The 12,888-nt window shown below is 48.0% G+C and overlaps 1 protein-coding gene across 14 annotated transcripts in view; it reads left to right on the forward strand.

The window, feature by feature from the left end:
• HUWE1 (HECT, UBA and WWE domain containing E3 ubiquitin protein ligase 1) overlaps window positions 1-12,888 on the forward strand; it is a 95,178-nt gene that overhangs the window by 26,631 nt on the left and 55,659 nt on the right. For 11 of the 14 annotated variants that reach the window (XM_078876536.1, XM_078876544.1, XM_078876543.1 and 8 more), the window contains exons 14-23: window positions 412-552; window positions 1,237-1,342; window positions 2,056-2,154; window positions 3,146-3,247; window positions 4,058-4,138; window positions 5,142-5,248; window positions 5,479-5,659; window positions 5,867-5,958; window positions 6,903-7,129; window positions 12,623-12,680. In XM_078876536.1, the coding sequence (XP_078732662.1) occupies window positions 412-552; window positions 1,237-1,342; window positions 2,056-2,154; window positions 3,146-3,247; window positions 4,058-4,138; window positions 5,142-5,248; window positions 5,479-5,659; window positions 5,867-5,958; window positions 6,903-7,129; window positions 12,623-12,680 (1,194 nt within the window). The remainder of the gene's footprint in view (window positions 1-411; window positions 553-1,236; window positions 1,343-2,055; window positions 2,155-3,145; window positions 3,248-4,057; window positions 4,139-5,141; window positions 5,249-5,478; window positions 5,660-5,866; window positions 5,959-6,902; window positions 7,130-12,622; window positions 12,681-12,888) is intronic. The other 3 variants (XM_078876539.1, XM_078876547.1, XM_078876548.1) reach the window with 1 other exon arrangement.

Here is a 12,888-nt window from a genome sequence, read left to right on the forward strand (position 1 = left end):
TGTTCAGTGCGAAAGAAGTTCAACGTACATTCTAGATTTGAAGCTTTCGTGACTGCAAGGATTCATACTCCTTGGTTTTTTCGGTAAAGTCACGTAGGTTGAAAGAAAACAAATACATTAAATCACGACGTTTCGGAGGCAACACAAGCTTGAGTATTCAACGTACATATTTGCATACCACCAGCAGAGTAATATTTTAATCCCAATTTCTCCACTACACCCGCCCACCCCATTCTAATCCAGTTGGATGGAGAGAAATTAGTAAATTCCAAAGCAACTTTAGGCAGGGAAAAGTCTTGATTCCACCAGATCAAAAGACTGACATACATACAAACATACAAGAGAGGAGGAGGTTGGGTAGGGGGTTCCCGTGCATCACGTCTTGATGCATTTCTGTCGTTCGCTTTCCAGGTCATCAAGTTCCTGGGCGACGAGCAAGACCAGATCACGTTCGTGACGCGGGCCGTGAGAGTCGTGGACCTCATTACAAACCTGGACATGGCGGCCTTCCAGTCACACGGCGGCCTCTCGTCCTTCATCAACCGCCTCGAGGTGCCGAGAGCCTCAACCCTGTACCTCCGCCCCCCCCTCCTTGTTGACCCCCTCGGCCTGCCTGCGTTAACTCATTAGTAAAACGAGCGGGGAAAGTGTTTGTCGGCAAAATGCTTTGATTCGTTTTGTTTATGGTGGCTGTGAGTTAACCAAAAATCGTAGAGTGTGACGGTGTCTTTGACCGCTGCCTACCAAAGACCGTCAACGCCACTGGCTATGACGAGACGGCGTTATAACGCGTCTGAATGAAGACGCAGACCGAGATAACTCGGTGTGTTATTAGAGCCGGCAGCGTGCTGAGAGAGACCAACAATAGCATTGGCCATATATGTTTTTTTTTTATCTTGGCTTCATGCAGGTAAAAACCACAATCCAGAGGAAACCCACCACACACATGAGTAGGTAATGCTCAAAGTTTCACGCGGATGGATCCAACAAACCATTGCTGCACTTCCGCCATCTGGCCAAACACCCGCCCGTGTCTCCGGCAACTAATTGCGGCGACGGTGTGCATGTGTGTGCTTGTGCATATCTGTGTTTGTGCGTGTGTGTGCACGTGTTTGTGCGTGTGTGTGCGTGCACGTGTTTGTGTGTGGGTGTGTGCGTGTGGGTGTGTGCGTGCACGTGTTTGTTTGTGTGTGTGCACGTGTTTGTGTGTGCGTGCGTGTGTCATCGTGGCCGCAGCACGAGGTGGAGATTTGCCGCCGGGAGTGTCCGTTTGTGGTGCGGCCGAGGATCCGCACGGTGAGCTCCAACCAGGACGGCGACGACATGGAGACGGAGAGCGAAGGTGCGGCCTTCACCCGCCCCCAATGCCTTTGACCACCGTCGCATTATTCCAATGTTTGCATTGCCCCGTCGCATTGAGATGAGGGCAGGGCTTCATTTGTCGCCAAATTATATTACCCAGTCGCTGGTGGCCACGTGCGACGAGTAGCCACAGGTAGACAAAGGTATACTGGATGTGGTGTGCCAGCTGCTGTACCGTGGTTGTGTAAAGACGTAATTTTCTTGGTGTTTGGCATAGAATACTCACAATAACAATGTGCCCATAATAGAGGTTTTTGGGGTGTGGATTTGTATATTGTCTCAATGCAAATGCGTCTCAAATCGCTGTACACAAACTGGGCATTTTATAGAGGCAGTTCGCCGTAAGGAATAATCTAAGATCTTGATTTGGGCAGGTGGTGGATGAGAGTTCCAGACTTTTTTGAGGCAACAGAGGAAATTAAGCAACTTCCTGCTGAGCAAGGATGAACTGGGGGCTTCGACAGAAATCTTGTTGCAGGAGAGTGCGTAGATGGGTGTAAATTGAGGGGAGAGGTTGAAGTATGTGTGGAGGGGGGAGAGTAGTGTGGTATGAAAGGGGGAGGAGAGCTAGTTTGGGGTGAGTCCATTGAGGATCTAGTGTATACGTAGCTAACACGTTGCTTGTGAGGTTTACGTGGTGATGAAGATTGAATCGATCGTTGAGAATTTTTCTATTTTGTCGCTTTCCGCCAGGTGTGGACGTTGCAATGGAAGGAAGTCCAGGACCGTCGACATCGGCGGAAGGAAAGGCGGAAGGCGACGTACGGATGTTCCTTCCTAACCCTAAACCAGGTGGGGGCTAACAGCTGTGTGTCTGCCTTGTGAGCCTGACTAATGGACCACCACGTCTCCCGCATGCTTCAATCTCTCATCCGGCCCCCAATCCGATCGTTGTTCAATTTTCAGATTCCGCTCGCCCGTCCGCAAGGTCCTGCATGGACTTGCCCCTGCCTACCTCTCCCCTGTCCTCTTACTCTCTTGGCACTCTCCTACCATTCATGCTTGGCAAGGTAGCAATCTTTCTCCTTGTTAAGGCCGTTACGAAGGTCACATCACACATTTGCCCAGAAAGAAGTAATGTGGAGGTGTCATGGCAACAGCGCGGCATTGCTTTTGATGATGGCCTCTTGACCTCACAGCTTCCCGTTAGTTTAGCTCAACATTGATTTATGTATGTGCACTGTTTTCAATGTCTTCTGGAACAAGGTTTTATTCGCTCTCGTTGGTATTTGATTGTTTTTGGTCTTATTTCTATTTGCTTCAGTGCTGTACGTTGTTTTTACGTGGTTGCTTTTGTCATTTTGGTGACCCGGGTTACTCTTGCCAATATCTCATCGTGGTCTCTTGAACGTTCACCTGGTTCAACAAAATCTGCTAGAAACTTGCTGTGTCCAATACTTTGTCAGAAGCAGCAGCATGCACATTGGGCAGCAGGGTGGCGCAGTGCTAACAAATGTGCCTTACAGGTGTAAAGGGACTGGGTTCGATTCCCTTTGTGTGGAGTTTGCATGCTATCCTCCACCCTATTGTGCAAGGGTTTCCTCCAGGTTTTCCAGTTTCCTCCTATAAGCAAAACAGATACAATATATACTCTATGGCCAAACGTACAAACGCTAAAAATTACTCTGTTTGGGCCCTACTGCTATGAAACACTTGGCAGGACCCTCCTGAAAAGGTCTAGAGACTCGGTGAAGCTTTCCTGGGTAAATAAAAAGCGTAATAGTAGAATATCTCTTGAGATATTGGCGGTCTCGCGTGATGCGTGCGTGCGTGTTTGGCACAGGAGCCCAGTGCATCCCTCAGAGAGCCGCCCTCCTCAAGTCCATGCTGAACTTCCTGAAGAAAGCGATACCAGACCCTGCCTTCTCCGACAGCATACGCCACGGTGAGCGTCACCGGTCTAACCCCCCCCCCCCGCCTGGAGTGGGGTGGTAGACCAGGGCGAGTGCCCCACAATTACATAGCTTTGCCTTCCTTTCGGGTGGAATTCTTGGAATCGGTCTCCTTAAAAACGTGGTGTGAATAATGTGGACGGGTGGTCGAAGAGCTGTCACCGCTCAGGGCCGGGGTTACAATATAGGTGTCAACTGAACTGTCATTAATCGGAAGAATAACTAAACTAAAATAACCTCATCGGTACCGAGGCTCCCACAAGGCCATGTCGGAAGGGTGTATGGCACAGTTTCACTCCAGCTATCATCGAGTGCGGTCGTGTCGCTATAGTTTACTGCGGTGAGTACAGTCTTTAAAAACAACGACGCGACACCTCTAAAGAAAATGTACGTTGAATCGCTTGCGCGTTCTGAGATTCAGCTGTGAAGGTGTGAAATCCACAGAAAGAAAATTTTCTAATTTCTAATTTTCTTTCTGTGGATTTCACACCTGATGATGATTGTTGCAGTCGAAACGTCGTGATAATTTTTTATTGTTTAATATTTTTTTTATTTTATTATCTCTTCTACGTGACTTTACCGAAAGAACCAAGAATATGAATCCCTGCAGTGACGAAAGCTTTAAATAAAAATTTAAATATTACTCTCTTTAGCAGAGCGAGTGAGTAAGTGATGCCCCCCAGCTCTGTGTGGGCAAGAGGTTGCTTGAAGGAATCTCAGAAGTAGTTTTTGGTGTATCTGCTTCCGTGGGGAATTCTCCACGAAGGGTTGTCAAGATGTGTCGGCTGTTTTCTTGATTCCAGTGATGGACCAGTCGCTGCCCACCTCGCTCAAGCACGTGATCAGCAATGCTGAGTACTACGGGCCTTCCCTCTTCCTGCTTGGTAACTTCTTCACTACTTTTAATCACAATTTCGTGTTGCTTTTAATTGGCAGGACTTTATTCGCAGCGACATGAACTCAACGGTGTTATCAGTTCAGTAGGATTTGTTTATTGATTTTACACTTTTACATCTTGTGATGTTTTCATCTTTGTTTATACTGGAGGAATCCGATTGGCTATAAAGCTCTTTTTCACAAATGTCCAGTAGGGGCGGGTCAGAAAGTTGCAACAACAAACAATACAAAAACACGATAGAAATGCAAAGTATAGGAACGCTAAGCAAATCACTTGAAAAACTAAACCATGTTTTATTTGATCAGGTAAAGCCCGCTGAGCTTATTTGCTTTTTCAGAAGCGACCTGGCCACATGATTGCTCAACGAAGTACTTAATGCCAAAAACCCCCGAACCTTTAGAGAGCACTGAGCTGACTATGTGGAGACACCTATATGTGAATGCATATTTCAACCGTCCGTGGTTAAACTGGGTTCTCAAGTGCAGCGAGTTCATGGTCTCAGCTTGATCACTGATTGTTCTAAAGAACCATCGTTTCGTTCAGTTTTTGAAATTGGCATATTCCAGGTCTGACTTGAAAATTGTTTGGCATGCGACTAACGATCTTTGCATAGCATACAAGGATATGCACTACCTAGCATGAATAAGAAGCTATTAAATTGACTCGGAAGGGGATTTTTTTGGTTGTTGTCTCCTGCGTACCGAAGGTAGTTGGCATATCATCACTCCTGGATGAAACTCCTCCCCTATCAGCCACCACCTCTCAGTCTCACGATGCAGCAATCCTTCCACGTCGGCGTGTTTCCCCCTCCTTCGCTGCAGCTTTGTCGTTAGTCTCGACCACCGGCTGTTGTAACTGCAAAATCCTGAAGACCCTTTGACTGTTGTTGTGTTGGTGGTGGTGTGCTGGAACCCGGACATGTGTAACGCTGGAGCGGACGCATTCCCATTTTTAACCTGGGTCTTGGCCACCGGCCGTGTGTTCCGCAGCGACCGAGGTGGTGACGGTGTTCGTGTTCCAAGAGCCGTCGCTTCTCTCCTCGCTGCAGGATAACGGCCTCACGGACGTGATGCTGCATGCCCTGCTCATCAAAGACGTGAGTCTACACACACTCGGCGTCAGGCACGTTCATGGGAGATGCACCCTAAAAAATGTTTTACTTTTATACTTGTTAGACATGGAACGGGTCAGACATACACCAATCTGCACCTTCGGCAATTTCATGAATTCGTGATTTGGGATCATGTGTGTCCGTGTGCGTCCGTGTGTGTTCTTGTGTGCATGCGTACGTGCGTGTACATCTACGTGCGTGCGCACACGCGAAAGCAGGTCCCGGCGACGCGCGAGGTACTCGGCTCGTTGCCCAACGTGTTCAGCGCCCTGTGCCTCAACGCGCGGGGCCTGCAGTCCTTCGTGCGCTGCCAGCCCTTCGAGCGCCTCTTCAAGGTGCTGCTGTCGCCCGACTACTTGCCCGCGATGCGGCGCCGCCGCAGCTCCGACCCTCTCGGTGAGATGGCACGTGTGACGGCGGCGGTGCCGACCACGGTGGTTTAATCGGCGCGTGTCTAGCCACGTCTGGGCAAAGACCTGCCCGAATTGTTTCCATCCCTTGCCACTGTCTTACCATTGTTTTTCCACCGGTGTCCTCCTGCGTTACTCGGCTTCAACTTTTGCATCGATTCCACCAACAACTGAACGCCGCGTGCTGTTGCAGGAGACACGGCGTCAAACCTGGGCAGTGCTGTGGATGAGCTTATGAGACATCAGCCGTCCTTGAAGACCGACGCCACAGCCGCCATCATCAAGGTGTGTGGCTTTTAACAAATAAGGTTTTTTGAGTGGTATCAAAGCCAACCCTAGGACCCACCCCCTCCTTGCCCCCACCGCCCTTCACCAGCCTCCGCTCCACTGATCAGAACGCCGAAGTATTGTCAAGCAACCCATTTGATGGACATCTTGCGAGTAAATTACATTATGACAAAAAACAGAATTGGTCACTGAATCCAAGCTGGCGACTTGTGTGTGCCGCTCACATCCACGTGGCTTACGTTTGTCCCGTAAGGCTCCCAGAGGTAAAAAAAAACGATCAACTGTTGTACATTATTGCTGCCTTTATTGTTCTGTTTACTCGGTGCCTCGATCTTGGGGGTGTTGACGGCGAGTTGTAAACACCAGACATCGCGTTGGCTTTAGCACCTATTAGAGTTTAACGTCTCCGATGGCTTGTCTCGCCGGGCGAGACACTCCTCTTCCTGCCAGCCAGCGAGCTGCCCCTTGCTCGGGTCACCCGTCTGAGTTTGGCTGGACATCTGTGGAAAAGAGCTTTTTAGCTCATTGCATTCCTCCAGTATAAATAAATATTCTCATTCTAATTTCCGACCGAAGCAAACATCAGTGGCGAGTGAAATCTAAATTGGCACTGGGCGACAACCCACCTTCACCAACTGCCACTGATCAACTTGGGGAAGTATGGTCAAACAGTGCACACAACCGACACAGTGTGGGGAGATCTTCATTCAGCATTGGATTAGCAAAAGACAAATTTAATTAATTAAACGTCAGGCTCTGGTTCTGACCATCACTAACTTACCAAAAAATGTAATTGTAAATTCTGCTGCCTCCAGTTTACAAATCTATCCGTGCAGCTTCTGTCCATCTGTCCGTCCACCTGTCCATCCACCCGACCTGACGTGTGACGCGTGTCCCCCGACCCGCTCTCTCCTGCGCTCGCGCGCGCCGGCCACACGCAGCTGCTGGAGGAGATCTGCACGCTGGGGCGCAACCCGCACTTCGTCTGCCAGAAGCCGTCGATCCAGAAGGTGGACGGGGCGACGGCGGCGCCGCCCGCGCGGCCCAGCCACGCGGCCGAGGAGGCGTCGAGCGAAGACGAGGAGGAAGAGGAGCTCTCGGCCATGCAGAGCTTCAACGAGAACGCGCCTGGCACCGGCCAGCCTGCGGAGCCTGAGGCCAGCCCGCAGTGAGTGTGTGTGGCGGAAGCTCGCGGCTCGTGATGGCGATGACGAGCGGGTGGCGGCGCGTTGCCTTGGTGTGCGGTGGGGGTGGTGTCCCAATAGGCTTCAGTCTTGGTGTTGTTGTATGGCGGCTGATATGGATGCAGAGCAGCAACTTCAATTTCACATTCCGGTGGTTGAGAGGAGCCAACGGAGTGTATTGTCGTGATGTCTCCCTTCGTATTTGTGGATCGGGCATTGCGTCCGTTATATGTCGTACGGTTTGTTCTGGATGACCGCAGTTGCACACTAGAGGTTCAGTGATGGGGGGGTGCAGGAATGCTTGCATTGGGTTATGGGTGAAATTGTGGTAAGTGTTGTAGGGTCAGATTTAGTGATGAGAGAGAAGGAACTACCTGCATTGGGTTGGCGTTCATGATCTTCCCTCCACTCACCCTGGCCCACCCCTTCGTGACCCCTCTGTGCCCTCTGTCGCTGTCACTCATTCCTCAATCCTTGTAGCACGCTCCTGTCAACTCCATCATTCCATTCTGTCATCGATTTGTAAGCTGTCAGGTTGTCTTGAGTGAAGATGCTCTCTATTTTATATAGATTACAATTAGATTATGGTGTGAGAATAGGGTGAGTGAAAATGGGGTTGAGTGAATTAGGTTGCTGTTATGATGTGAATTTTGGTTAGTGGTGGGGGGTGGAGGGTTCGTTTCCCGCTCACGGCCAACATCGGTGACGATTATCTGAACCGGTCCTGGGAATTCCCTAGGTCGACTCAGCCTCAAATGAGTACCTGGTGCGGTGTGTAAACATCGCAACTGGGGAGACAAAGGCGGTCGGGCGTGGTGCTGGCCACCCACCCCCTCGTGTACCGTTCCGGCCTTCATAGCTGCTCGCTAACAGCACTTGCTCCTACAGTCTGTTAAGGCTATACGGGGGATCTTTGTTTTTTGTATGGTAAGTGCCTGAATTGGGGCGATGTCAGAATCTTTATTTAGACTGCATGAAGAATCCGATGAGCTGTGAAGCTCTTTTTCACAGATGCCCAGTAAGGGGCGGGTCGGCAAATTACAACAGCAAACAGTACAAAAAAACAATAGTGCAAAATAGAGAAAATAGTAAGCAAGTCGCTAAATATATAGAAATATTAAATCTATAAATTATAGACATCTTATTTATCAAGCTTGGGCATTTCGGCATGAACAACACCAAAATAGTCCCAGACCACACCAGGATAACACGGTAATCCCTCAATAAAATGGCACATTACCATTGTTGCGATGGCGTGAGGGTAGTTGGGTCGTGTGTTTGGCAAAATGCCGCAAAACTGAGGGGCACACCTACACTAATTAATAATTGTGTTTATCATTAACATTGTGTGTTTATATTTATATATATATAGAAAAGGGAAATTTGTCAATATGTGTGTCTGTTCGAAATGTTTAGCATACTTCCGAACATGCAACAAAACTTGAAATCTGGCATGTGGGTAGCTTCCAGACTGTAGACAAGAGAGAGATCGAATGAGGCACTGTATACACCCAATAATCGAGAGGTAACGGGGGATGCTCCAGCATGGAACGTTTGAGAATTCTGCTTGTCGCATCCGGGCGTCTCGGCAGGGGGGAGCGGGGGTCCGACCACCGAGGCTGCACCGCTGTTGGTGACCCTTTCTTCAAAGTTGGGTTTCAGCCGTCTTCCTAAACCAGATTTTGAATTAGTGATCCCAGCCGAGTCGCCAACGACAAACAGATTAAACGCGTCGTGTTAAATGTAGGCGGTTAGTTTAACACGTAGGCTTTCGCGACCAATATTATTCATAATCAACGTTTTTGGTGTTTAGATCGCGTTATTTATAAATGTGTCGTAACCCTCCACCACCCGACACGGCCAATCAGTAAAAAAAGTGTCACGTTGACAAAAGACAAATAGTTCACTGCTTTAGCCCACCAGTGTGTTGAAGCGTGAAACCACAACACTTACAATTTTTGAGTACGACGTTTCGCTGGTAATTGCATCCAGCATCATCGGGCAATTCGCGGTTAATTCACCCACTTCCAGCTCTTGAGCGTTTTACAACATTCCGGTTGGATTGACGTGCAACGGAGACACTTTGTGAAGGCTTGCCACGTCGTACAAATACAAGGCCGATTTAAAGTGACTTCGTAGGTAGTGTTCTCCTGTCATCTTGCAAGACTTGTTTTTCTTATGCAAGGTGATGGGCAGTGCTCACTTGATAGTTTTTAATCGGAATCTATTTATCCTGTAAGAATCCAATGAGATATTGACATCTTTTTTTCACGGATGTCCAGTGGGCAGCGGGTCACCGAGTAACATCAACAGACAATACAAAAGACGATATGAGTGCAACATAGGGAAAAGGTCAGCCAATCACAAAAAAATTATATAAACTACAAATTGCTCAAGTACATAAATTGCTGCCGTTTTGTCAACACAAAATGCAAGCTTTGGGGCAAGGCAAAAAAATAATCAACAATCCCAGACCCACACCAAGACAACACGCGGTCCCTCAATTACATTGCCCATTAAAGTTAAATGGAAATGTTTGTCTTGACAGGATGCCGATGGAAAGGTAAGAATATAATTGAGGAGACTAAATGTTTGTAAAAATCCTTGAAAGCCGCTTTAAAACTTTGCCTCAGCAGGTTTTGCGACTGCTCCCTTGGATCTCCGTTCACGTTGACGTGCATTGAAAACGCCTCAGCGGGGTTCCCTTGGCTAACGTCAATTTCGTATAAACGATATCGGTTCGCTTCCACCGAACGCTCGAATCGTTACAGCAGCCGTTGGCATCCTGTGTAGATGTCATCGCCATCGTCGTGATCGTCTTGTCTCGCGTGAATTCAGCAACGATTATATCAATGTGAAACCTCGCAACACAAGTGAAAAGCACGCTCGCCATGTTATATATTTTTAGCCGTGCTTGTTGTCCCAGTGGGAAACCGCAATCCTTTTTATTTTGAATGTGCTCCAAAACCAATGTGCAGTTATCAACGCGTGTCACTGTGTGGTTTTGACTTAGTGTAGTGGCATAGGGATGGACTGTAGAGAAATAAGCGTCAGGTGCTGTGTAGAATAAGTTGCCTATCAAAGAAAGTGTTGTTTGAGCTTCAGAACACTTTTTTTCAGGAGGGTTCTGCACTGGAATGTTGGCCAAATAAGTTCTGAGTTAGCGTATCGGGAGGAAATGGCAGTATTTGAAAAAACCGCACCGTGCATGTGATGGAATACCATTCATAAGGACCACACAGGTTCACAACCCTACTTGCTGTGCTGCTGCCATCTCGTGGGCTGGAGTTTAACGAACCTGTGTGGTCCACGAACTCTGGCCCACGAGGCGTGTGCGCTACCGCACCTGGCTAGCTGTAGGGTGTGGTTCTGTGTTGATAGTTAAGCCCCCACCATCACGAACATCATCGTAGTCATCGTCATGTTTATTTATAGTAAGCAATTCACATCCTACAACTCGGTGCCTGTCCTCCGTGCACACGTTTACAATGGTTCACAGTACGAACCATGTGCAGAATTTGTACAAGAGAAGCGGTGCATGAAATATAAAACCACTGTAGGCAAACGCTGTGATATTAATGTATTGAAATAAGTGCGAAATTGTATGCGCAATATATACCGAACCTAGGGTGTAATGAAACATAGATTGGTCTGTTAATGTTGATTTTTTTTAAGCTCGTGATACCAGTGTCAAATCGCACATGTTAGAATGTTTTAGTTTCAGCCATATCTAACATCAGTGGTGTGAGAAAAACTGTTCTTGGGTCCTTCATTCACCAGCCTACACTAGCCAGTGTTGTGAAGTATGGTCAAACAACCGCCATGATAGGCAACATTGTGGGTGGGCCCTGTATCCTGCAGTGGATTGACAAGACTGCTGTACATATTGTGCTGGCCTCGCCAATTCCAGCCACTAAAAGTTGCCACATGAATCACATGGTTTAAAAATATATAAATATTGAATGAAAATGCCATGCTGTTGTGGGGGGGGGGTGTCACATATCTGGTGAATGTAAGACAGACTCAAAAACGAGTTCAACCCGAAAGGGTTGTTCAGTTGAACTTGGGTCACCCATCTCAGACTGGACATCTGTGAAAAAAAGCTTTATAGCTCATCGGATTCCTCCAGTATAAATAAAGATTCCGATTTTGTTCCGATGGAACCGAAATTCATTGGGGTTTTCTTATCCACCTTCAAGTACTTGGTATTATTCTTTACAGTTGGTGATCCTGAATCCAGGAGTGGAAATTGCACACTCCCGCAATGGGTGAGCCAGTATTCTGCACAAAGAAAAGAATGGGCCAGAGTTGTTCTCTCGAAGTGGGTGCTTATTTTATCAACCCCCCTACAGACGGATGATTGGCCGGATCCAAACAAGTGGCACAGTAGCGGGACAGTGACGCAACCCACGGGATCGATTTAAATGCCCCAGCACCACAGTCCACGCTCGGTGGCGGAATTGTGTTCATTCTCTCGGCTTGAAGTCAGCGCTTGCATGTGCTGTTGTTCACTGGGAAAGAGCCGGTTGGCCACTACGTTTGTGGACATTTCCACACGGCCCGGCAAAACCCACAGATTGTGAATTGCCGGGGCACCAAGTAGCTTCCAAAGAATCCCTGGGCACTCTCAACAACAGCAGCAGCATCATCATTATTGTTATCATCATGAAGAAATCCTCAGCATGGTAATCAAAATAATTCTACTGATCGGCAGCACCAAAAGTCGGCATTATTTAGGTTTACCTCCAGAATAAACATTTGCAACAGAATAATTGTCAATGTCAGAATATCCTAAATCTATGATAATAATCATCTTCATCAAAAGGATCCGCACCATAAAATGTACCAAAGTAGTACCAGTAGTAGGACTAACTTAGTTTAATTTATACTGTAAAGTATTGTGATACCCTCTTTAGTGGGGGTGAGTTTTTACTAAAAAAACATTGAATGAATGGAAAATCTAACCACAATCATCATATTCATCTATTTTAAAGATACGAATGAAAGTACTGTACTGCTAGAAATGTACCACAGTGTAACAATTCGGTTCGTACAAATGCACGTTGAGACGAGCGGGGGAAGGAGGCCAGCTGATGTAAAACAAATTGCATTGTGTTTTTTTTATGCGCGAACGGTGCTCCGTAGGCCCATCTGTGTGAGCAGTAGCGGCAGCGCGTTTGGAAAGTGACGTACGCGCTTCCCGTTTGACAGCCGGGGCGCGATGCGCTTTGACTTGGTGCCCAGTCGAGAGCTGGCGCCAAGCGCTGTTTTTGCGAGCGCCAGCTTGAGGCTGATCAAAAACACAACTTTCTTTGTTTAGATGCCAACGCCGATGCGAAACTTCCCCGCCGATTGCCGCGCTGTTTTTTATTTTTTGGTTATTTCCACGTGCGGTTTTCCATCGCAGTCAGCGCTCTGCTCACCCCCCCCCCACCCCGCCGGTTGCTTCCAAATAAAAAATGTGTTATTTCTTGCAGGGCCATTGGCGCCGAAGAGCGGCTTCCGATCCCCCTCATGGACTACATCCTCAATGTGGTGAGTTGCGCAAAGCGGCGGATCGGTAAACGGCGAGCAATCCCGAGAAGCGTCTCTTTCGCTCGAAATGAAGCGGGTGGAACAGGTGCTGGCGAAGGTGGCGCGCGGCCACGGTTGCGCGCTTGTAAAAATGAAATGTCGCTTCGGCGCGTAACGATCCGAAGATCCCTTCGACGTCGTCAAAAACCCAACGACAAATTTCTCGTTT

This window comes from Lampetra fluviatilis, chromosome 44 (genome assembly GCF_964198595.1).
Source record: "Lampetra fluviatilis chromosome 44, kcLamFluv1.1, whole genome shotgun sequence".
NCBI lineage: Eukaryota > Metazoa > Chordata > Hyperoartia > Petromyzontiformes > Petromyzontidae > Lampetra > Lampetra fluviatilis.